General features: G+C 37.5%; 1 protein-coding gene across 3 annotated transcripts; it reads left to right on the top strand.

Annotated features, from left to right (window-relative positions):
- Positions 1-530: 530 nt before the first annotated feature.
- Positions 531-24,507, top strand: LOC123872537 (tudor domain-containing protein 7). 3 transcript variants are annotated; one of them, XM_045916860.1, is made up of 20 exons: positions 531-695; positions 2,647-2,754; positions 4,066-4,283; positions 5,213-5,356; positions 5,915-6,115; positions 6,214-6,360; positions 6,438-6,617; positions 10,797-11,014; positions 13,629-13,743; positions 14,212-14,361; positions 14,439-14,530; positions 14,957-15,119; positions 16,543-16,779; positions 16,859-17,058; positions 17,273-17,420; positions 17,621-17,826; positions 20,083-20,299; positions 21,192-21,343; positions 21,962-22,122; positions 23,101-24,507. In XM_045916860.1, the coding sequence occupies exons 2-20, from the start codon at positions 2,670-2,672 to the stop codon at positions 23,328-23,330; spliced, it is 3,264 nt and encodes a 1,087-aa protein (XP_045772816.1). In that variant the 5' UTR covers positions 531-695; positions 2,647-2,669; the 3' UTR covers positions 23,331-24,507. The 3 variants fall into 3 exon arrangements, with proteins under 3 accessions (XP_045772816.1, XP_045772834.1, XP_045772825.1); XM_045916878.1 differs by lacking the exon at positions 531-695 and adding an exon at positions 820-890; XM_045916869.1 differs by lacking the exon at positions 531-695 and adding an exon at positions 1,451-1,585.
- Positions 24,508-25,633: the final 1,126 nt, after the last annotated feature.

The following is a 25,633-nucleotide window of genomic DNA, read 5'->3' as shown; positions in this document are numbered from 1 at the left end:
GTCCATTATTTAAACCCTATAAGAATCACAATGATACGTCCGTTCAGAGCCAACGCTAGAAGCAACTTCCAAGCCGGAGAGAAAAGCTGAACGTCTATTTCGTCTCTAACGTGAAGTATGCACCTGAAACGCCTGACAGCAGCTTACGGCTCAGACGTGTATTGTACGTTCAAACAAATCTATGGCTCTAATGCCTTCAGGTAGCCGGACCGGACCGGACCGGATGTAAAAACCTGACGTATTGTATATTGGGATTTGGGAGCCTTAGGTTTTATTGCCGATCCGGTTGCCTAAAGGCGCGGTCTGCATACTTCACGTCAGAGACGAAATAGAAGTCCGGTTTCTCCTTCCGACTTGCCAGTTGCTTCTAGCGTCGCTCGGCTTTGAAAATTATTATTATTGGATATTTTCACTATCTTCCAATTAAAGCGGGTAACACTCATAGTACAAGAGCTGTGAGCCGTGATGAGCTGAACCATTGAACATGCAATGAACACAGAACCACAGAGTTATATACTCTTTGCCACAGAGTACATTATGTACACTGAACACCATCTTGATTCTTGACCACTGACTAGAAAAAAAGTGACACGAAGTAACTACGTAAAAAAGCGAATCAAACGAATTTTTAATTAATAATATTTATTTAAAATACAAACCTGCGAGTACATATTCTTTCCGCATATTTACGCTATGTAAGTTTAACTTTACTATATTGACTTGTCTAACGAAATAATTATTATATGGTATTAGTGATAAATATAATTACTTTACTTTAATGTACACACGTAGATAATGGCGAAAGATTCTACCCGATTTCTCTTGCTCGTGCTTACGTTATGCATGTTACTTTGCTTAAAATTTTCTATGCAGACAAACAGAATTAACTTGTAAGTATAGTGCTTAGAATAGACAAGCCTCCTTGAGGTACCTAGCAGTCTGCTGTCGATTATATTAGGGTAAATCAGCCGGTTCGCCGGCCACAATATGTTCTCGACCACTTTGATGAAAACAAAAAAATCGGGCCTCGCCCTTTTAAGGTTCTGTACATATTTTGGGTGTATGAAATTTTTCTTTTCCCAGCTAGAACATCACAGTAAACCCTGAAAGTAAAACCCATAAAATGTTCATTTAGTTTGGTCACAGCTTACAAACTATTTTATAAATCGTTGTTTTCAGTATTTGTTGTTTAAATACAATAAGTATATGGTACATAATATACCGAAGTTTTATATTCCTAACTAACTAATTTAGTTTTTGAGATAGCCCCTTACAGAAAAATGGGCCAAAACTGATAACTTTGACGGCCCCCCCTTTTCTTTATGGTTTAAGATAAAAATATAATATATATTCCTACTCTTAGTAGGGCACTGACTGAAACCTAGGGACTGAAACCTAAAAATAGTTATCAGCGCAGCAATTTCTCATTTTGCTTGTAGAGCATGTTTCGTCTGTCGCATAGGGACAGAAATATTGGGCCTGTCCTCTCTCCTAGGATCAAATTTTTCCAGATTTTGATAGAGAGAGAAGAAAGATTATTTATCAGCATAATAAAGAAGATCTGACTTAGTTGGTTATTTCATTGGTATGTCATGAATTCAGAAAATTGAAATTGAGTTTGGAAGCTGCAAAGTTTAAGTCACCTTTGATTTGTAATAATTGCAATTTTTAAGATGCCTTAAGCATACTTAATTTCTTCTAAAATAGGCTATGTATGGATATTGCGACTGGTCATTTCTATCTAAGTTAACTGTAAGCCCTATCTGGATTTGTATCATTGTCTTTGTTTAGTGGACATAATTTACAATTTTTGAATCCATTTCTGACTGCCCCCCCAGCTGATACTTCTTTAGAACTTCATTGTGTATTCCACAGTTATTCAATTTTGCAATGTAACATTTTGACTTGTTTTCTGTACGAGTCTGCCAGTGCCAGTTTCAGGAGAGGAGGAGGGATGATCCAAATAATTAAAGATCAAGTTTTAAATTAGCCACACCAGAAGACTCGCGCCGCCCCTTCATTCAGCTCTCCTACCCGACCTTCGTTTTGCTACGCTCCATCTCGCCCCATCCCCAATCCTCTGCCACTGTCCCATCTTTTCCGCACTCACACACACCATAAATTCTTTAGAATGTATGACTATTTAATAAATCTTGATAAATAACACTACTTGCAATACACTGCCATATGCCAGCATATAGTTGCCAAAATAATATAAAAGTCGCCATAGGACAAATTAGTCACGAAGTTAATATTCATGAACCCAACCTAATGTTTCCATTTGCTGCCTCTATTATTCCATGGTTTCTTTAACCTAACCTTAGCCTAACTATTGAATTTATTTGTCACAAAATAATTTCGCTTATTATATTGGTGTTTAAAAGCTTTGTAGCTACTTATCTGTAATGCCATAGATAGGACACAGCGAAGTTTAGCAAATGTCATTGTTTATAATAAAAAAGGTAATCATTGAATGGAATTTCAGTAAATAAAGGCTATATTATTATATTACATGTAAAGCCTATGGAAGTATTAGGTGTATGTCGTTTACTAGGTCTATCTGTGGTCATTACAATGTTAAAAATAGTTATATTTATTAATTATATTAGTTCATTTTAAAAAAATATAATATTGTTGTCCTTTCAGAAATTGAATTTTTTTTAAAGAAAATGGCAGAAAAAGAGCAAGTAATTCAGGCATTGAAAGCCACACTTATTTCAGTGAAAGGCGCACTGACAATTAAACAATGCAACCGTAAGTATAATACAGATAGTAATTTTATTGACATTATAATATTTAGGTCCTTACATATTATTATAAAATTGGCATTTTATCACTTTGCCACTGGCGGCTTTGATCTTACATATCTGGCGCTTGGTTAGGAATTCCATAGTTGTTTCAAATTTAGGCTTGTGTATTTGTGTTTTGAATTTAGTGATTCTTTTGTATTAGCTCCATTTATTTTTTCTTTAACAATGTTCTGTTCACAAAATAGAAAACTTAAAATATCACATTTTTATATTTAGGAATACCTACATCATGTTTCACCGCGGCATCAACGCTGCAGAAATAACTCGAAGCATTAATGATGTACTTATGTGCGTAAATTACTGTAAAAGAAGGCACCGTGCGTTTTTTAGTTCCAACGTTTTCACTCTGGAAATTTTGACCTAATGAATAAACTCTGTGGACGGCTGGAGACGCTAGTAGACAATGACGAATTAAGTGATTGTGGAAGGTAGCTGTCGCAAACCGCATCATAGTTAGCAGCAGGCTATTTTATGAGATAGATTAATTCACATAAAACAAATTGTAAAACTGAAAAAGCTCGAGGAATGGTACCGTATGAATTGAGTGAAGCACACCAAGAAACACGCATTGAGTGCTGCATTACATTACTTAACCATCTTAATAATGAGGAAATTTTGTATTGTATTGTTACTTGTGATAAGAATTGAACTGATAATGGGGAAACACTATCACAGTGGTTGATCCCAGGAAAGCGGGCCAAATCCTGTCTTGGGAAAGGATTTGGCCCGCTTTTACGCCAAAGTTTAGTCCACAAGCCGCGAAAGTTTACTCCAAAAAAGCTACTGGTACTCTAAGACCGCTTGTATTGTTAACAATTTTAGGTAGGAACAGCATTTCAAACCAGTATCAGTTCAATGAACATATTATATCCTATTCCTTTCTATTCTAATTGCAAACCATGATAGAAAAGCTTGCTATTAAACAACTGAGACGGGTTAATTGCTCTAGCCCACTGCTGCTTCAGGACAACACTAGACGTTATATTTAACGACAGATGGTTGCTAAATTAAAGGAGCTGCGATTGGAATATCTTCTCTTGGAGTATCTCTTACCATACACCCTGGATCTTTCTCCAATATGCTTACTGGCAAAAGTGCATATTGTATAGTTCATACTTCCATTGTTTAATAATATATAATTTAATTAAAAAAATATCAGTTTACTTTAGTATATAAAACTCTAATTTTATATGTAAGGACCTAATACAATTTTGACCTGCATCACCGTGTAGTTAAAATTAATTTAATTTTATAGGTGACTATCGTGAACTGCAAGGAGAATGGATCCCATACAAGAAGTTAGGTTATTCTTCCCTTGAGAAATTATTTCAAGATGTCCCGGGCTTTAAAATAACTGAAATAAATGGGGAGTGGGTTGTTGATGCTATAGCAAGCCAGGAAACCCAACATATAGCATCAATGGTTGCACGGCAGAAACCAGCTAAGAAGCACTCATTGAAGTTAAATTATGCTGTAAGTTTACTTTCATTGCATGTGTTAGCCGTTATATCTATTATTTTGTTTATTGGTATTTCAACAAAAATGTAAATATTGCCAAAAAAACCTATTTTTTAAAATTATCATTTACAGAGCTGAGTCACTAGTGTGACTATGAGGCTCTCCTATAGTGGAGTCAATGAATTCTTTTCATCGGAAGTCTACAGAAACAGCTCCGATTTTAATGTTCTTTTTAAATTTTAGTTTTTTTTTATATCATTTAAAATCAGATACCTTTTGAAGCGGAAATTTAATTTTTAATTTTTTTTAATAATATGTATGCTATATGAGTTCTAAAATAAAAATAATCCTTATAGGTTCTCCAGTTAGGGCTCTGAAATAATATGGTTTAAAAAATATTAAAAATTAATTCTCTGCTTCAAAAGGTTTCTGATACTCGTACTCGGTACGGATTTTTTTTAACGTTTTGCTCGATAAATCAAAAACTGTTATGCATAAAAATAAATAAAAATCTGTTTTAGAATGTACAGGTAAAGCCCTTTCATATGAAACCCCACTTGGTATAGTTACCTTACTTTGAAAAACACATTTTAAATTTTTTTTAATGATGTAACCACAAATTCACGGTTTTCGGATTTATTCCTGTACTTGTGCTATAAGATCTACCTACTTGCCAAATTTCATGATTCTGGGTCAACGGGAAATACCATATAGGTTTTCTTGACAGATACGACAGACGGACGGACAGACAGACAGACAACAAAGTGATCATATAAGGATTCCGTTTTTCTTTTTGAGGTACGGAACCCTAAAAACGAAAATTTTAAAAAAATCTGTTTCTGAATATTTCCGAAGATTCGCTGTTTTACGGCTTCATTGACTCCACTAGTAAGTCTACCTAATATTATACTATTTACTAATTATTTCCCATATTTTTTTATTAGAATCGATTCCCGAAAAAACAAGGATCTTGGCGGAAACCAGCACCAACAACAAACTATTCATCCAACTATAATAATCAATACTCCAACCAATATTACAGGGTTAAATCCAACACTCCATTTAATAACAACAGCTTTAATTATAAGGTAAGATTCAATTGAGAATTAATGTATACTAATAAGTATAAGTATACTGATAATATTAAGAGTTTTTTTGTAATTAATAAACTCTGAAACTACTGAACCAATTTTATTAATTCTTTCACCATTATTAAGCCACTTTATCCAGAAGTAAATTTTAAACAATTGAGCCGCCACATTTTGTAAGCCGCTCTCTGCTGTGTGGTTTCACTATGAACTCCGAGACGGAAAGTTTGTCCACGCTACTGTTAATACGCAGACGACGTAGACAAAATGTAGCGGCTTCCAAGCACTGGTGGCTGTTGTTGGCTACCGTCGCTGCTGCAAAAGACGCGAGGGTGCGCGAACGGCCACCCTGGTTGTGGTCGACGGCTCGTTTACGACCAGCATTAGCTGTTAATCAGCGGTCGCCGAGCCGAGGCCGGATCTACGTGCCGGAGATGCTGAGCCTCTCCAGTTCGTGCCTCCGTTCTGGCGTTGGCGAGGGGACAAGGCGAAGCGGTGATGATCCGTTTTCGGTTGATATATGCACGGAAACATTTAATCAAATATTATTGGTTTCAGTATAATAAGCACACACAACACAATAGGTCCAATGGTTCGGTGAGCTCATCTCAAAGTATCAAAACAGTTGATGTGCAAGGTAAAAGTGCTTTGAACAATTATAAAGGATCAGTTGAAGTAAGAGATAAGAGTGTTCTAAATGGATCTAAAGGTCATAACACTTCTCAAGTTCTACGAGAGACAAGTAGCCTTCTAAGCGAAGTATGTATCTGATCATATTATATTATTATGTATATGTATATTGAAAATAATAAAAATGTTTTCATTTTGTTAATTTTCCATTTATGTCATCTTTGCAGTCAAAACATTCCATAAAAAGTGAGAAAGAGACTGAAGGGAAAAGAAATGGCAGAACTTCAGCGTCTCAAAGACTTTCCATTTTGCGCGATAGACTGAACACAGTTGATTTAATACCCTTGCAGCTTCCCGCTCACACTGACTATTCGGTTTGTGTAAAATGCATACTTATTAATTTTATATGCTATTAAGAAAAGTTTCTTGCTAAAAATGTTTCTTATTTTAGCAAAGTGATGTGTTGGTGAAGAATACTGTTCCGGGCAATGCTCTAGAGCCGCCACCAGATTCAACGTCTTCTGTTGCAAAACTAGAATGGACTTGTCGTAAATTAGGACTGCCAGAACCAGTGTATAAAGTGCATGACCAACCTGTTCGTGGACCAGTCGGCCACCTTTGCAGCGTCAAGGTATTTTACATTACCACTTTGCTAATAATTACCTTATACTTACACAAATGCTTAACTAATCTATTGTAGTTATTTACTTCGTGATCAGATTTTGATTTTGTGAACTCTGCCATAATAAGTTAAACAAAATAAAATAATATTGAAGTTAAAAAATCAATTGCAAACTTCTACCACACGCTGGTCATTATTTTTCAAACTACTTAGTAAATATAATGATCCTTCATTTATCAGAATCTATCAACCCATTTAAGCTGTGCCAATAATAAATAGTTCATGTGTTTTCTGTGGCTCATATCCGCTATATGGTTTTTGTGTGATGTCACTCACCCAGTATCACCCTGACAACTAAGACGAATTTAACGGCAGCTCATTTAATGAAAACTAACTTGTTTGAAAGGTGGCTTGATCGAGGGTGTTCTTAGCTATAATCCAAGAAAATCGGTTCAGCCGTTTGAAAGTTATCAGCTCTTTTCTAGTTGCTGTAACCTTCACTTGTCGGGGGTGTTATAAAATTTTAATTTACACTTGTAACTCTATGGGTCAACTGTCATGTCAATAGTACGGGTTCACCCGGTTCACCTTTAAAATAAGGATTAAAATCGTACTTTTGACATGGACACTTATAGATAAAAATGGCGCGTTAGAAGTCATTTTTGCGCAATATGCATAAATTTTACACTAAAGTTAAACAATAAAAATTAAATTAAAAATTTAAAAAACCCCCGACACATAAACCTCTAAAAAGTAAAAAAATAATAGGTAAATATGTATGGGCCCTTTAAGAATAGTATAAATAGTAAAGTTTTATCCAAGCGCTCGTTGCGCCAGGGGACCGCTACCTATGATAAACTATGAAAGTTATCTGTTGTAGAAAGAATAGTCTTTAGCGGTCCCCCGACGCAACGAGCGCTTGGATAAAACTTTACTATTTATACTATTCTTAAAGGGCCCATACATATTTACCTATTATTTTTTTACTTTTTAGAGGTTTATGTGTCGGGGGTTTTTTAAATTTTTAATTTAATTTTTATTTCACGCTTTTTAAACTTTATTCATAAATTACCGTTTATTTGTGCCATTCTAAAACCCAATTTCTATAATAATATAAATCCAATAAGGCAGCTAATATCTCTTCAAAAGTAACATCAATGTTATGTTAATTATACGTTCCATGAAATATTTTTGACCGAACATCACTAAATCAAGAATTATCTGAATGACTCACATAGTTTAACACGACCAAAACGAAATATCTGTTTCTAACATGTCGTTGCTTTAAAAATGTACCCATTTTACGTAGTCGTATAATAGTTCGCTTTTCAAGATATACCTACGATTAAATTGAAATCGACTTTCACCCGATGAAATAAGGAATAAAGTGGCTTGTATTTCATTTTGTTTGTTAATACATGTCAAATTTTTATTTGACATAACTTTCAAAAACCGGTCAAGTACGAGTCTGCCTCACACATGAAGAGTTCCGTACAAGTTTTTTTTTTATGTAATGACAATTCAGTTGTCGGATTTTTCTCTTTACTTGGGCCACAGGAGTAGAGTGCTTGGGCTATAAGATATTGCTACCTGCCTTTCATGATTCTACGTAAACGGGAAGTACCCAATTTATAAGTTTTGATTCTCTTGAAAGATGACACACAGACAGACAACGAAGTGGTGAAGGAAAACACCGTCAGGAAACCTGCATGCTTGAGAGTTGGCCATAATGCTCCCTCAAAGGTGCGTGAGGTGTGCCAATACGTGCTTGGCCAGTGTGGTAGCTTCTCATTCTGAGAGGAGACTTGTGCTCAGTAGTGAGCCGGCGATGGGTTGATCCTGATGATGATGAATTTTAAACGTATTTTGTCAAAGTAAATAAGCTGAGTTCAAGCAGATAAAATAAAAAGAAGGTGCGCCTAATGCATCATCCAAACCTGCGCGACAAAGCGACTACGATGCGGGAACCTCAGCCGCGCGGAGGGTCATCGCCTCCTACGATATTTATTGGTGCCATGCACACCTACGCGACTACAACAGTCGAGGCTACCTACAACATCTTTTTTTTCTACAGATACCTACTGAACCCTAAAAATAGTTTGACTATGGTTTGGGTTTGGGTTGATTGTTCGTGGCCTTTGGTTGACTGTTGGATATTATAATTGAATTGATGTTTTCTCGTTTAACTTTGATTATAATATTTTATAAATTAGAAACTCCGCGCCTACGATCCAAAGTATCGGAGTTTTCCAAAACATTATTTTCAAATAAATAATTATGTATCTAGGCAACGTCCATCTTGACAACTTGACATTTGCCAATTGACATAATATTATGAACCTCTGTTACAATAGTGAAAGATCCCAGGGCCACCAGCCGTCATGTATTTTCTGACAAACGAAATGTGGACGATTGAGTAGTGTTACTATGTACTAAGAACGCATGCCTACAGACCTGCTAGCTTGCTTAGACGGCCAATTTTCAGGTATCAGGTAATCAAGGTACATAAAAACATTACTTACCTCACGTAAATTCTCCATTTTTTTTAATTTTTAGCAGATTTTTTTTAATATTAATAATTAATTGACATAAGTAAACTATACGAGAGTGAGAGAGAAGTCAATATATCCTAATACATGTCTTACTCAGTCTCATGCGCGTAGATAATGATGCCCTCGCGCTCAAACCCACAGAGGCATTAAAACTGAATTTAGGGGATGATTGGCCCTCTGGATCGGTCTGTCTTCTTGTAAAAGGTTTTAAAATAGTTGTCTGGTGGACATATATAAAAATGGAGCATCAGAATTTACGTGCAGTTAAGTAATTACTTATTTTGGGAGCTTTAAAGCGTCTGCAAAGCAATACGGCCGACGCGGTAAGTGTCTGGGAGTATTGGTGACATATTTTTAAGGATATTGCCTAAAATATACGTAAAAATCAATTTGGCGAATTTACGTGAGGTAAGTAATGTTTTTATGTACCTTGATTATCAGATACCTGAAAATTGGCCGTCTAAGCAAGCTAGCATGTAGGCTAGGCATGCTTTCTTAGTACTTACTAACACTACTCAATCGTACATATTTCCTGTGTCAGAAAATACGTAACCTCTGGTGGTCCTGGGATAAAAGTAATAAGAAAACCAGAAAAGAGCTGATAACTTCCAAACGGCTGAACCAATTTTTTTGGATTATAGCTAAGAACACTCTCGATCAAGCCACCTTTCAAACAAAAAAAACTAAATTAAAATCGGTTCATTCGTTTAGGCGCTACGAGGCCACAGACAGATACACAGATACACAGATACACAGATACACAGATACACAGATACACAGACACACAGATACACAGATACACAGATACACACGTCAAACTTATAACACCCCTCTTTTTGGGTCGGGGGTTAAAAACACCACATTCGGGTTGCATTCGGCCATTTGTATGCATTATGAATATGATAAATAATTTTTTCAAGCTAAGAGTTGACTGGAATTTCAATCAAAACTACTTCTTGTCGAAAATGTCCTCCCCCTCTTATCTCGGAAGATTACCAGTCGAAAAATCTGAAATAATTATGGTCAATAGAAGTTTATGTATATTATAAAGAAAATATGAAACCAATGCTCTATCCATAGTTTTTCTGTTATTAACCCCCGACCCAAAAAGAGGGGTGTTATAAGTTTGACGTGTGTATCTGTGTATCTGTGTATCTGTCTGTGGCATCGTAGCGCCTAAACGAATGAACCGATTTTAATTTGCTTTTTTTTGTTTGAAAAGTGGCTTGATCGAGAGTGTTCTTAGCTATAATCCAAAAAAATTGGTTCAGCCGTTTAAAAGTTATCAGCTCTTTTCTAGTTTTCTTGTTGAAAAGAAGGTTAGATAACACTTAGGTTCATAATATTCAAGTGTCAATTGACAAATGTCAAGCTGTTAAGATGGACGTTGCCTAGATATACATAATTATTTATTTGAAAATGATTTGTCGGGGGTGTTGAAAATTTTTAATTTACACTTGTTAACAATAAACCTCGACAAAAAAAGTTCGTTAACAATAGTGATTCTTACCATTTTACTTCTTCTGTAGGGTTTTTTTAAAATTAAAAATATTTTTAACCAGATAGGAGTTTAGACTTTATACAATGATACATCCATGCATGAATAGTGGTTGAAAATATAATAATTATTGGTTAGGTGGGCAACACTTACACGGCATCGTCGTATCCCGACTCGGCGCCAACCGAGGAACTGTCGCGCGAGGTCGCGGCCGTGAAGATGTTGGCCGTCATCGAGAGCTCGGAGGCGCCCGGCCTCACCACGTCGGGCGAGGAGCGCGCCTTGGCCGGCCTCAGCGAGCTGGTGGCCGCCCACGAGGCTGGTGTCTGGGCCAGCATGGTGCCTCATCTCTACAGGTAGGAAATACATAAAGTTGTCGTCCTCATCACCCTGGGTAGCTCTTTGATTGATGCAGTTGGACCAAGGTCCACCTTGGATTCTAGAATGAGCTCGTAAGAAGTGCAGAAAAGAAGATCCAAGGAGTGCCAGATTATAATAACAAGCAGAAGATAATATCATACATTATGTATATCACAACTTTTCGTGGAGACTGAGTTGCCGCCATACTAATGTCATGTGGTAACAAGCATACAATTTTTATTATAGTAGGTGAAAACCTAGTAGATAAAAATTTGCTTGTCCACTAAAACATACCAGATAAAAAGGATCTTTTCTTTTACGACAGTAGGCTTGTGGATTATGCATGAAATCAAAACGTTAGTGAAAAACCTGGCCACACCATGTGGGAGAAATTGTTGCGTTGCGGCTGGCAACTCAGGTTTCCATGCAACTTAAGTTGCGTTGCCGTCTTCCCGTGTGAGACGAGTCTTAGAAATAGTTACTTATTTCTTTTTAGTCTCTAGACTGGTATAATAGTTATCTGTGCTTTTTCTTCCCATTTGGGTTAACCGGGTGATTTGAACGGTTTTTTCGCATTTTCACCTATTTTACCCTGTAACATAGGTGGTGAAATAGAAAACTAAATAGGTATTTTTAACATGTTTTTGACTCGGGAAGTTACTTAGTTTAAATTAATTGCAAAAGTACTGAACAGATGAAAACACAATCAAACTAACAAAGAGACAAGAAAGTGAGTTAAGAGCGTGAATGATGAATTTGCTTGAGATACAACATTTTTTAGTCAATTATAATAAAAATAGACTAAGAAATTAAATCGCCGTTTGGAATTACGCCTATTTTTCGCAAAAGAAAACATGTTGTTACACAAACTAAAGACATTTGAAATTATAAAGTAAACTGTGACATGACTTTGATAATTTTTCAATTTTCTAGTTTCTTATACAGTTTATTTACGCACGAAGTCGGCTCATTTACCCTAAAATAGAGATTTTTCAAGGGTCATAACTTTCAAAATAATATAATTTATATAATGGATAAATCGATATTGTGGCTTAGTTATAGATCTGGAATAACAACTAAAAAAATAATAGGCGTAAACGTTTGTATGGAGAAGTGCGTAAGAAGGGCCACGTTAATATTGCATTGTCATCCAGTTCCAAACCTATGCCTTTAGCTCATCAGGAAGTTTGTTTAAAATCGATTACAACAAGCAAACAAATCAATCTCGATAAGAAAGCGAGTTTATAAAAACGTGTTAAAAATTAAGTTTTTTCACCCAACCGAACAAGTGATAATCCAAATTAAATGGATGATACTTGGATTTTAACCCAGTCGTGGGTTTTAACCCGGTTGATTACCCATCTCTACTCACAACTGTATTGAAAAACGTCGTATGATACACAAGCGTTTAGGTTATTACAAATTCAAAGAGATCAAACCCCTTTTATTTAAGCTCCTGAACAATGGTGTTAACTCTCCATATTATCTAACTAGCTGATGCCCGCAGCTTCGCCCGCGTGGATTGGTCAGATCCCCTGCAGCATCAGGATTGAGGAGTTGGACTCCAAATTTTTTATGAAACAATGTCGCAAAGTTCCTCTATCGATTAAAAAAGAAATGACGCAAATCGGTTCAGAAATCTCGGAGATTTCGGTGTACATAGGTAGAAAAACACAACTCCCTTTTTGAAAGTCGGTTAAAAAAGTAGCCTATTTTACGCCCTGGTCAATCCTCTACTTGCCTGTGAAAGTCCCGTCAAAATCGGTTCAGCCGTTCCAAAATTAGCCTTTTCAAACAGACAGACAGACAGACAGACAGACAGACAGACAGACAGACAAAAATTTTAAAAACGTGTGATTCAGTTATGGTATCGTTCAAACAACCATATGAGCTTAATATGAGGTAGTTATTTCGAAATTACAGACAGACACTCCAATTTTATTTATTAGTATAGATTTCTAAAATTTCCTTAAGGTGCCCACAGATTAACTCTAGGCATCCGAAATTGTTTTACATAGCACCAAGCAAGACAAAACATGCTACTAACACATTTATTAGAAGAAGTTGCAACCAATTCAATCAGCTATTTTCATATTTTTCATCTCTCTCTTCATAAATATAAATCTGCAGTTAGGGACATTATAATATCCAAAACTGACTAGCTTCATTAGTCAGTTTTGTTTCGTTTTTGTTTTTGTTTTATTTTTTATGTAATTTACCTATTTTCTGTTCTTTTCTGTACCTACCTTTTTATACCCGGCTATTGTGTGTTTTAATGTGTGTGAACTTTTCGTTGGAGACAGTTGTGGTGTGTGTACATTGTGTTTGTGTTACCTATTGTTAAAAATTCGTAACGATGGTAAACTTTCGCCTGCGGCTCGGGCTTACAAACGTCAGCACATTTATAATAACTTACCTACCGCCCTCGTATCACACTGTACTATTTCCTATTTCTTCGTAATTAGTATATCGAAAATATAATTATTACTTATTGTTTACGAAACATCACCGCTATAAATGCTGTCGTTTTACACGGATTGAATATCATTACCGGCCCGAAAAATGGCGAATAAACATTAGAACCTTAAAACATTGTTTATTTCCTTTTAGAGAGAAGCACGGTGAAAATTTACCGAATAACTGGCTGCAATTATTAGAAAATTGTCCACATATAATAAAGGATCGAGTCGTAAATGGTCTTTTAGTGCTTTTACCCAACAATGAGGTATGTTTACTTTTATAATATTTGGAATCAATCAATCACATGTTTAATACATAACACATACATTTAATACAAATTAATTCGAAAATATTACACTACAAGAGAAGTTATAATAATTACTATAACATTATGTACCTACATTTATAAAAATAGAAGGAGAAAGATTTTTATGGAAATAAACTTTTACAAGTAGGTTTACTTTTGAATTATCAAAAACATCTACCACTGGTTTGGAATGCCTTTCCTACCGAGAAGATCCAGCAAGAAACTCTGCTAAATATAAATGATGATAAACTAAGAATATTTATGGTAACCGCAATATCTGCAATATGAGCATATTTGCTTATGCCCCTATTTATATATCAATTTTATAATATTCAGACATGTTGAGCTCTTAAGGGTATTTAATACGAAAATAAAAACATAAAATTAGAATATTAGACTTAAATTAAATAATAATATTTTTTTTAGGAAATAAAATCGCCTTTGCCTATGAACGACGCAATAGACAGCGATTTGCCGCCACTAAAATTTCCACAGGATAATAGTTGGAATGTTTGTGTAACTTTAGCGAATTCTACACTGGAAGTATGGCTTATTATTATTGGACCACAATACAGTGTAAGTAACCAAGGTGTTTCTAAAAATGGCTTAGCTGCAATAATAATTGTTAGTAACTTTTCATTTTTTCTTTGTAGGACGAGGGCTATACCCTTTGTGCCGACATGAAAGCATATTATGCACATTCTGGGACAACAGTTGATAAGGCTATGCTCATCCAAAATGCTTGGTGAGTAGACCCGCTTGAAATATCTGACCCGCTGTATATTGCAGAATCCTCTTGCTTGTAATAACAAGTAAAACCCCCTAAGATCACTAAACAGTAACCACAATCACAGGTTAATTAATCTATTCACGTTATTTAGAACCTAAATTAGTTGACCGATGTAAAGTAAGGACTGGTTGAAGCTATTGCCTTCAGGGGCACGATCACTAATAATTGCCAGTTACTTTAAAAGTTATGACAAAGCCGACAAGGCCCCGTTGTAAGTTCATAGTTTTAAAAGGCAATAACTTTTGAACTAAAAGAGATAGACGTACCTTGGGGTATGCACACAAAACCTGAATTCTAAATATTGTTTCTGCCGCCGGCTATTTGAGCTATCTGTTGATATGTCATTAAGTCGTTTTTTCTTTTATATTTTGGACTGTGTAGGTACGCGGTAAACATGGACAGTGGCGATTGGGTACGCGCGAAAGTCTTAGAAATCGAAGACGAAACAGCGACCGTGTTCCTGGGGGATTTCGGTGACGAAGTAATGGTTCATATAAAGAAAATCAAGATTCTAGAACCACAGTTTAGAAAATTGCCCGCACAGGTACTTTACTATAACATTACATAACTTCGTGATCCTGGAATGTTCCCAGAACTTTTGCCCAGGGTCTGCTTACTTTCCTAAATCAACAGGCTACAAGTCTTTACTAATTACTGTTTGAAATAATTTTTAAAAATGTATACTAGCAAAATTGTTCATTTATCGTGGAGAGTAGATCTACATTGTTTGAAATAATTTTTTAAAATTTATACTAGCAACATTGTTAATTAATCGTGGAGAGTAGATCTACATTTTTTGTCTCTAGTTGCTCACCACTCCCTTAACTTTCCCCTTTTCGGCTTGTCATCCGCCATATTTTGATTAAAAATTCCAATATGAAGTGCCTCCCTCAACTACTCGACATTGGCGAAGTGCATTGTGCTGGGTTGGCACTACAATAAGCCACCAATCATGTGAAGAAGAAGAAACTATTACAGTAGTTTAAGAAACAGTTGCATAATAGGGGTTATTAAAACACAAGTCTGAATTTAATGTGAATCGGTCATATCAAAAACTGCATAAATCAAGTTTTCTCAAACATATGCTTTTTATGCCTTGAATACTTCCTCAAAGATAGATGTAAAAACCTGGATAAAAATCATATTAGCCAGTACATTCCTTATAAAGACAAGCTTTTCTGGATAAATATTAATGTTTGATCAAGTCACGTCGCGCGGATTTCCCGCCATGGCTAGAACTCAGAGCCGTAAAGCGGGTCGAACTGTACCTACTTACTTTAATGGTTTTTTTTTTTAAAATAACCTAATAATATTAAAGAGGTACATAAATTTAGCCAATAAGTGACACATTTTTATTTCATTATTATCAGGACTAATATATTGAGAGTAGATAAGGATAATTCTGCACTGTTTAAATTGAATCAGTGTAACAAAGTGCAAAATATAGCTATCGAAGTTAAACCAGTGTTTTAATCAATTTCATAGGTATGTTATGATTTACATATTTTGCTTTTAAACTTTCTCTTGGAGAGTGTTGAGAAAAAACCCAGTTGTTTGTTTCCCTTCAAGCAACCGGAGGAAAAATTTGATTGCGTCCCTTCTGTTTTGTCCTTTAACGCCATTAGCATTACCCTTAGGTACATGTTTCAGCGTTTAAGACATTTCCCCACCGTACTTTCCTACCGCGCCTAAATTTAACTTTCTTGATCAGAATATTACCTTAATCGTATGCCAACAGTCGTGATTTTACGTCTCCTGATAATTTTATTTACAACTTCAATAATATGTTGGTTACCAAAATAAATACATGATTTGTGAGCGGAGTAGGTAAGCGGGGATGTGAAATCATGCTTGTTCGCATTCGAGTAGAAGAATACCCGAAAAAGTGGCAGTTTGCCAACAACGGGTGGTAACTTATCGGAAAGTACCCGTGGGCCGGTTCCGGTGTACAGTCATGAGTGGTATAGGCGATCCTGAGCCGGCTGGAGGGAGCGGAGGAGCTGGCGGCCAGCGAGGCGGGCGTGGCGCAAACGCGGTCGCGCCTGACCAACGAAACGCTGGTGGCCGTGCCGGGCCCGCGCCACGACCCCTTCGACCCCGCCGTGGCCGTCGTGCTCTACGACACGTCCACGAAACGCGACATCAACCTCAACCAGGAGCTCGTGGAGAAGTTTTGCAAGTCCGGCGTCTTCGAGCTCACGGAGGTGAGTCGCACGAGTCTTCATCGATCGCATATTCTGTGGCCCAATGACCGTCTGACCGCGCTCGCGTCGCGCCTTGCAGAAGCCGTGCGAGGTGGAGGTGGGCTGCGTGACGGACGAGGGGCGCGTGTGGGTGTCGCGCGTGGGCGGCGCGGACACGGTGCGCGCGGCGCTGGCGCTGCTCACGAGCGGCCCCTACCGCCGCCCGCTGCCCGCCGCGCCGCACGCGCCGCCCGCGCACACCAAGGCGCTCTACATCGTGCGCACGCTCGACGGAGACTGGTCGGTTCCTACTTCATTTCATTCATTTTATTTAACAAGTAATTCTTCGACCGGGTCGATGTCGATCTCGGTGTCGGGATCTGCCTTTTATTCTAAGTTTTAGCGGCGCCAGCATTCAAGAAAGATTAATTTGTAACAGATAAAGAAATTAAAATTTTATAAAATAATATTTTTAGAAGAAAGTAGAAGATTTGAGTGTTATGTTTGCCGGCAGGGTGCGCTGCTTGATCATCAGCGGGCTGGACGGCGAAGGCACGGTGCGCACGCAGCTCGTCGACAGCGGGCTCGTGCTGCGCGCGCCGCTCTCGTCGCTCGTGCCGCTGAGCTCCTTCTCGCCCGCACTGGATGCCTATCCGCCGCAGGTTTTATTTTATTTTTTATTTCCGCGCGCACACGAATACTAACTAAATACTACGCACACGAATACTAACTATAACTAACACAATAATAATAATTGATAGGGAAGAAAAAACGTACAGCCACGTCTCGCCCTCGCCGCTTAGATTTAAATCGCTTCGAATTTGCGGTCAACTAATATATAAGTTGTGTGGTGTCCGATCAGGCGCAGGCCGTGCGGCTGGGCGCGGCGGAGCGCGTGGCGGGCGCCATGGTGGCGCGCCTGCGCGAGCTGCTGCTGGGCGAGTGCGTGCTGTGCCGCACCCTGCCCGGCGCCGCGCCGCACGTGGAGCTGTTCGTGCGCCTTCCCACGCTGAACATCCTGGCCTCCGTCAACAACTCCATCCTCATGGAGTATGATTATATACACTCGTAAGTTAGACTGCACTGTTAGAAGTTTCCATTCGTCATCATCTAGACATCATATTAGACGAAGATAATTAGTTAGAAGTTTTATTCATAGTTTTAAGCCCGTTTTTCACGTTCCGTGTTTTGAAACTATGCCCGCTACTTTGTCCGCGTGGATTTTAAAAAATCCTGTGAGAGCTATTTAGTTTCCCAGGATAAAAAGTAACCTATGTTGGTCCCCGGGATGCAAACTAGCTCTGTACCAAATTTCGTATAAATCGGTTAAACGGATGGGCCGTGAAAAGCTAGCAGACAGATAGACACACTTTCGCATTTATGATATTAGTGTGGATTTATTAGTATAGATTGAGCTAACTAATATTTAAAAAAATCTAAGTTTATACTTTTAAATAGTATTTTATTAACGCCAAGACGTCATTGTAATGCAATGAATGCGTTGTAACCAGACCGCGTCGATTACACGGCTTTCACGGCACAGCTGCAGCTGGTAGAAACGCGCGATTCGTGCCAGCCTATTAACTAATTATATAAATTCGTAACATCGCAAGCATTTAATAACCAAATCATGATTAATGATTTATTAAAACTAGTTGCTACATCCGAAATCAGTTTTTCTGATGTAACGCTTCAGCCAAATTATTTTCCTAAAAGTATGCTTTAAATTGAAGATTATTTCGTTGTTACGTCCCTATAACTACAAATTCGATACAACCGAAGTCGTTATTATTGAAATCGACTGTATATTTTAACAAATCTATAATTTCTTTGACTATACCTATTACCTACTACTATAATTAGTAATTAGTATAACCAGTGTCGGCAGAGCAAAGGGCCTATCCAGTTACAATAACATAAGCCATGAAAAATATAGGTAAAGAATAATAATAATTATACTATACTAGATGACGCCCGCGGCTTCGCCCTCGCCTCGCGCTTCGGGTTTTTAAAATAAAAAGTAGTGATCCGTAGTAGTCCGTACCCGGGTAGGTATCTTTGCGCCAAATTTCGTAAAAACATTTACGATCACCATGTTTTAGAAATGCAATTCCTTATAGCATCAGGGATGAGGAGTTGTGTCCTCGGGTTCAACGATAAAGTCTTTACTTCACAGTTACCTCCAATATCAATTTACAACCGACAGTTTCTAAATTCCATCAGTTTTGGTGGTCAGGTCCCCTGCAGCATCAGGGCGGAAGAGTTGGAATCCAAACTTTTTATGGTACTGAGTAGTAAAGCTTTTCTATCGACTGAAAAAAAAATATACGCAAATCAGTTTACAAATCTTGGAGATATCGGTGTACATAGGTAGAGAAACACTACTCCTCCATTTTTGAATGTCAGTTAAATATTTGCCTATGCTACTCCGTGAAAGTCCCGTCAAAATAGGTTCAGCCGTTCCGAAGATTAGCCCGTTCAAATAAACAGACAAAAATTTTAAAAACGTGTGATTCAGTTATGGTAAAGTTCAAATGACCACATGAGCTCAATATGAAGTAGTTATTTCGAAATTACAGACAAACACTTCAATTTTATTTATTAGTATAGATTCATTTAAGTTGCGTCGCTCGCCCAATAGAGTGACTCCTATAACACCGAAGGCAAAATTTTCTGTAGTCTATGAGGGCGACACGCTGATATTACTGACATTTATATGTGATTTTATTGACATTTATATGTGATTTTAAAGCGAGAGGGCGTAAACTTTTGTTCAATTTTAAAGGAATCTGAATGGAAGCGAACACAACAATCAAAAATCAAATCCCAGATTCGGAATAATCCTACACTTCGTGAGCGAAGCGATCTCGATTTTTTATAAGTTTTGTAAATAATAAATGCTTATCGATTCGAACATGAATAGAAAAACAAAATACAGAACGAGCGTGAGTAAATAGAATCCGATTTTTTTAATTTTACATACTCATACAGAATATAGCATTGTGCACGCAGTACGATCTGATTTGAAAAATAGTAAATGTTTACTAGATTCGAGAACGAATGCAAAATTTTAATTTTACTTTGGAGTACAAGAGCGAGCGCGAAAACAGAAACGATTCTTAGGTCGTAGGAACGACTTGCGCGGGCCTCATCGAAAAAAACACTAATAAATCTGATTTTCCATAAACGCATACTTATTAATTATGTATGCCTAAATGATGATGATAATTTTTCTGATTTAATAAGATTGTATTTTTTTACGAAGGATACTAATACGAAGGGTTCCAATGCTAAAGGTACTCAAATACTTACTTAACACAACAGCGCTAAACCAGAAGAAGAGAAAGAAAACGACATGAGCTATCACCTGGAGGCGCTGCACAAGAAGAAGGAGCGCCTCTTCCGCACGATGTCGGCGAGCGCGGACGAGCGCGGCGCGGCGCCCGAGCGGCGCAGCGCGCTGCCGCCGCCCGTGCTGCCCGCGCCCGCCCAGTGCTACGACGTCTACGTCGCGATGGCGGCCAACCCCTGGAACTTCGTCGTGAGTTGTGCCTGACCCGCTCCACATAATAAGTCAATATACGACTTCAAATAGGACTCATTCCTCCAACAAAATTTGAAAACTATGCAAACGAAGTTGCGACTAAAACATTTCTCGGTTGAAATGTTGTGTGTGCTGTTTGTATTCCGGGATTTAAAGTAGCCTATGCCCACCCCTGGGATGCAAGCTACCTCTGCCTGTACCAGATGATGCCCGCGTCTTCGTCCAGGTGGTAAATCCACCTTTTTTAAAATCCTACGGGAACTGTTTGTTTTCCGGGATAAAAAGTGTCCTTTGTCCCTCACTGGGATGCAATCTATCTGCTGTAATCGGCTTAACATCTGTTAAACCGATTTTGAAGAAATTTGGTTTTGAAAATTTTGCAAACACTTTTTCATTTATGATATTAGTTTGAGTTTACAGTCCAGACAATACGGTGAGTAAAATCGCCTGGTACGTTAGTGGAGCACGCGGCCTAGCGCACCGGAAGTTTGGCTCCTTGGCTCTTTGTGCATGCTTGAATTTCTTGACCGCGGTGAAAAAAGACTTTCCACGAAATTTGTGGTAAGGGGTAGTGCCGCAGTGCCATCATGAATTTACGTTCATTTCATGGCGAGTTTCTGATAAAATTTATATTATGCCTTCGGGAAGATAATAATAATTGTCTGTAGTTGTAAACCAGCAGAGTCTGTAAAAATAAAAACTGAAAAACTTACGAGAAAACTACTTTTATGTGTGTTTGCAATGTGATAGTCTTTTGTAATTTACTAGTTCCTTGTAATTTACTAATGCGATTAAACGTTGCCCAGTCTCTAGTCATGTAAAACTCGTCTGTTACCTGCACCATGAGACAACGAAAACAATGTAATAGTGTATATTTTATTTGTTCAAGGTACAACCGAATTGTACAAGAAATGTTCTTCAAACGATGATGGCCACTTTGCAAGTGGAGTGTCCAAAGATACCCGAATCGGAAGCACCGATCAAACCAGCCAGTGGAGAACTCTACGTAGCCTATTATGACAAAGACAACTCTTGGTACAGGTAATCATCATCAGCAACCCATCGCCAGCTCACTACTGAACAAGGGTCTCGGAGTGAGAAGCCTTTTGCCCATATTTTACGTGGCCAAGTGCGACTTGGGAGACTTCACACACATTATAGAGAATTCTCAGGCAAGCACGCTTCCTCACGATGTTTTTCTTCGTCGTTTAAGCGTTTAATAGTAGTGATTCATGATTGATAAAGCAACGCTTTTCATCCTATTCTGAGATAATTTTGAAAAATTCTGAAAAAAATATATATTACTATTGATAATTATAATAGTAATTCGTTTTAAAAATAAGGCAACTTTTTAAATATAAAATTCAAATTGTCCTTATTTCAAATCACAAGTTTTCAGGATACTTATTGAACTTATTTTCTTTGAAAAAAAATGCTTAACTTTTGGTTCAAAATCACAAAGCTAAAAAAAATGTTATCTCTTGAACTGGCACGTCACGCTAAAAACGTGTTTCTGCACCCACACGCGGCTTTTAAAACTGAACAAAATCTGACTTTTTTTATGCGCAGCGATTTAAGACCACTGCGCCAAGCCAAGGTAGTCGTTAAAATACATATTACACATATAAATCAATTAATATGAATTGTATTCATTTAAAGGGTAACGGTTGCGGGTGAGGTGTCCACGGAAATGGTATCAGTATATTTCTGCGACTACGGCGACCTGGCGCTGTTCGCGTCCGCGGCGCTGCGGCGCGTGCCCGCCACCGCGCCGCTCGCGCGCTCGCTGCCGCCGCAGGCCATCAAGGCCAAGCTTTACGGTAACGGCCACACCTGCATTATTGCTACTTCCAAATCATTTTTACCCGACTGCGGCAAATTCAAAGGAAGGGTTATGATTTTAGCTGTCTTATATTGTATGTATGTTTGTATCCAGATTCTGTGTGTTCCACCGTAGCGACTAAACTACTGGGCCCATTTTGATGAATGAGGTGTCAATCGATTCGTTGTAAAGGTCCAGGTGGCATTGGCTGCATTTTATACGGAAAAACTAACGGATATTACATCAAAAAAATTGAGGGGTCTCCAAAATTTTTTTTTGCTATTGTATCGAGTGGGATGTCAAATGAAAGAAGAGAAAATTCTGAGTTCATGAATATAAATGTACTACAACATTAAAATATACCAAGCGTTTCGTCGGCGTTTATGAAGCCGATCGCAGTCGGGTTTTAGTTTTCAACTTTATTTTGTTGTTTGGTGAAATTATTATTTGTGTTCAGCGGCGATTTTTTACGAAAAGTGTTTTTTCAACACTGAGGTACAATCGTTCGTTACATTAATTTGACTAATGATCAAGGTCAATAGCGCTGATATTTCACAGGTGGTTTTTACAGAAAGTGAATTTCCGCACTTATAAAATATTCTGAGTGGGAAAATTCGCTTTCCATGAATCATAGCGAATGATTGTTTGCCACATTAATTTAGATGCTTTCTAACACAGCGATGCGAGTATTCTTGCTCGTGCTCTCTTTAGTGTCTTAGCTTGGGTCGATGAAGAACGTCAGGATTAAAGAAAAGTGACCAGGGGTGTAATTAAATCGTTTCGTTTGTCAGCTACTCAATTATTGTCACTTTGGCTGTCACAAATATGTATTATAAATTGAAAATAAAAATAATTGGGTTGGGAACACTATACCTATTGAAGAACAGTTACGTTAAACTTCGGTAATACCGTCGTCAATGAGGGTTCTTTTAACCAGTTTCATAGAGAACTTTAAAAATGAACATGTCTTTTGCAGATGTAAAGCCTCTTCACCAAGACTGGACTGTAGAAGACTGCATTCGTTTCCAAGAGTTGTGTGTGGAGCAGCAATTCGTTGGCATCTGTATGGACGTCGGCAAAGACCCCCTCAACCCCAGTGAGCCCCTGCTCACACTCAATCTGATCGACACGTCCACGGACGAAGACGTTTATATTAACAAACTGTTAGTCGCTGAAGGCAGAGCTCGTCTCGCTTCTGCATCTTAAATGTTAGTTATAAGTTTTGTTGTATTTATAAGTTACTATTGTTGCAATGCCGCTGATTCGATTGAACAAAATCTCTAAACCTAATTGGCAGGTCTAGTGCGGACCTTTTTACGATGTCTTACAAGAAAATGCATGCAGCACTTATAGACCTGTCAGTTTAAACTACAGATTTGTGCACAACCGACTAAGGCCCAGTTGCATATCCGGCGGTGAAAGTTATGTTACGGTTACCGTAGTCGGAAATGGACCAGCAAAAAAAAAAGCTAAGTTTGTCGTTGTTTATCTAAAAAGCCGTATCTACTGATATTGCAATAAAAATATATACATTATACATATAAAAAGAACGTAATTTTTTTGTTTAGGAATTGGCTGAGCCACATTTGTTAAAAGTGTAGGTACTGATTCTTCCACAATGAAAATGTTAGAATGTGCGAAAGAGAAGAAAACTTAGCTAACCACATCACGCAGCGCCTAAACAATGAAACCAAAATGGCTTGATGGTAACCTTAAAGTAACTTATGTCGCCTATATCAGTCTCTGTAGCTTAAACTAAAAAGTGATATAACCTCATAATATATAAGACTTGTTAATTATGATTATCGTAAGTTGCTATTATTTGTTTTTTATTTCTAGTGGTGTATGTAGCAGACACTGACAATACTCATGTTTCATTTATATAGATTCTGATGTAATAATAATTAATAAAACATGACAGTCCATCTTTGCCACAGTTCTGTTTACAAGTTGTCTTATCGCTATGTTTGCACCTAGTGGTAAACGACAATATGTATTATGTATTTTTGATAACATGCTTTGTGTATTTCACAAGAAAGTAGAATCAGCACATTGGTGAGGTTTCCTCGTCATTTAGTATATAATGTATCTAATGATTTGAAAAACTGATCTCATTGATGACGAGTGATGTTTAAAAATCCTGGAATCTTCAATATCCTATTTTTTTTGAGATGAGAACTACAAATATCTATTACAAGTAGACATTGTTAGGCTTGATTTATTGTATAGTTAGTTCTTAATTGCTTTTATTTGTGATATCGAAGTTTCCCGTGATTGTAATAGGAGATTTGAATAATTGTTCTATCTTATCCTCACATGTTATATTTCATAGGTTTAGCAATAAAAATTAGGTTAGGAAATAAAAATTAAAACAAAAAAAAAACAGCTTAAAAGACATATAGTCAAAAGACTCCCTAATGTCGGCTTCGCACGGTGTGTGATATAGCAGACGGACGCGGACCAGCCCGCAGTCTCAAAACCCACACAGATTGACACGCGTTAGAAGAGCCTTGTGGGTGTGTGTGGTCGATAATCCGCAAAATCACGCACCGTGGGAAGCTCTTATGGACTAAGAGCCCGTGAGGGCCAAGCCTTCGTTATTTTATAAAAGCTGAAAGGGGACAATGCGCATAGAAAATGCGCATTGTCCCCAACACAGGAAGGATCGATCAGCGACTATGAAGTTTGGATCATGGTGGCTTTGGCAGATGACAGGTAACAAAGACGTATAAAATCTTTCGTCAAAATATAAAGTCTAAATTTTTTATATTTTCCTCGGAAAATAACACACGCCATATATTGCCAGACACTTAGTATCGCGGTCAGACATCCAAGACATATTAAAGTTTATAGGTCACTGGCAGGGGATTGCCACGATACAAAGTGTCTGGCAATGCATGACGTGATTCCTAATACTATCCCGAAAAAAATATAAAAAAGCTAAGACACTGACGAAATATTTTCTTAGTTATCTGTTTTCTGCCAAATCCACCATGATCCAAACTTCATAGTCGCTGATCATTCCTCCCTCTGCTGAGGTCAACGTGCGGAGTAATTTTTAGCTTTTATAAAATGACGCAGGTCAGGCTCTCACAGGCTCTTTATCTATTAACTTAAAAACAATTTATGCGTTACCTTTCCTATGTAATCAAAACAATACCTACTAAAAATTGCATGAAGTAGGTACCCTAAGTAATAGACGATTTTTTTCTTTCAATTTTTCTTATTATTCTTGAGCATGACTCAGTGAACAAATAAAAAACTATCGAATATCATGTTTTTATTTCATAGTAGCTTTACCCGCATCGATAGGATGGTTTCGTTTTAATCTATTGGGAAACATCTATTTCCCTGGGATAAAAATTATTAGCCTCCGGGAATGGTGTTAATAGTATATCTGTGCCACACAATATAAAAAACCAACCAAGTGCGAGTCAGACTCGCGCACCGAGCGTTCCGTATTCGGGTCATTTTTCTTCACGATAAATCAAACTTTTATGCATATAAAA

The sequence above is a fragment of the Maniola jurtina genome, chromosome 2, assembly GCF_905333055.1.
Source record: "Maniola jurtina chromosome 2, ilManJurt1.1, whole genome shotgun sequence".
Classification (NCBI taxonomy): domain Eukaryota; kingdom Metazoa; phylum Arthropoda; class Insecta; order Lepidoptera; family Nymphalidae; genus Maniola; species Maniola jurtina.
This window is presented reverse-complemented; position numbering and strand designations above follow the sequence as displayed.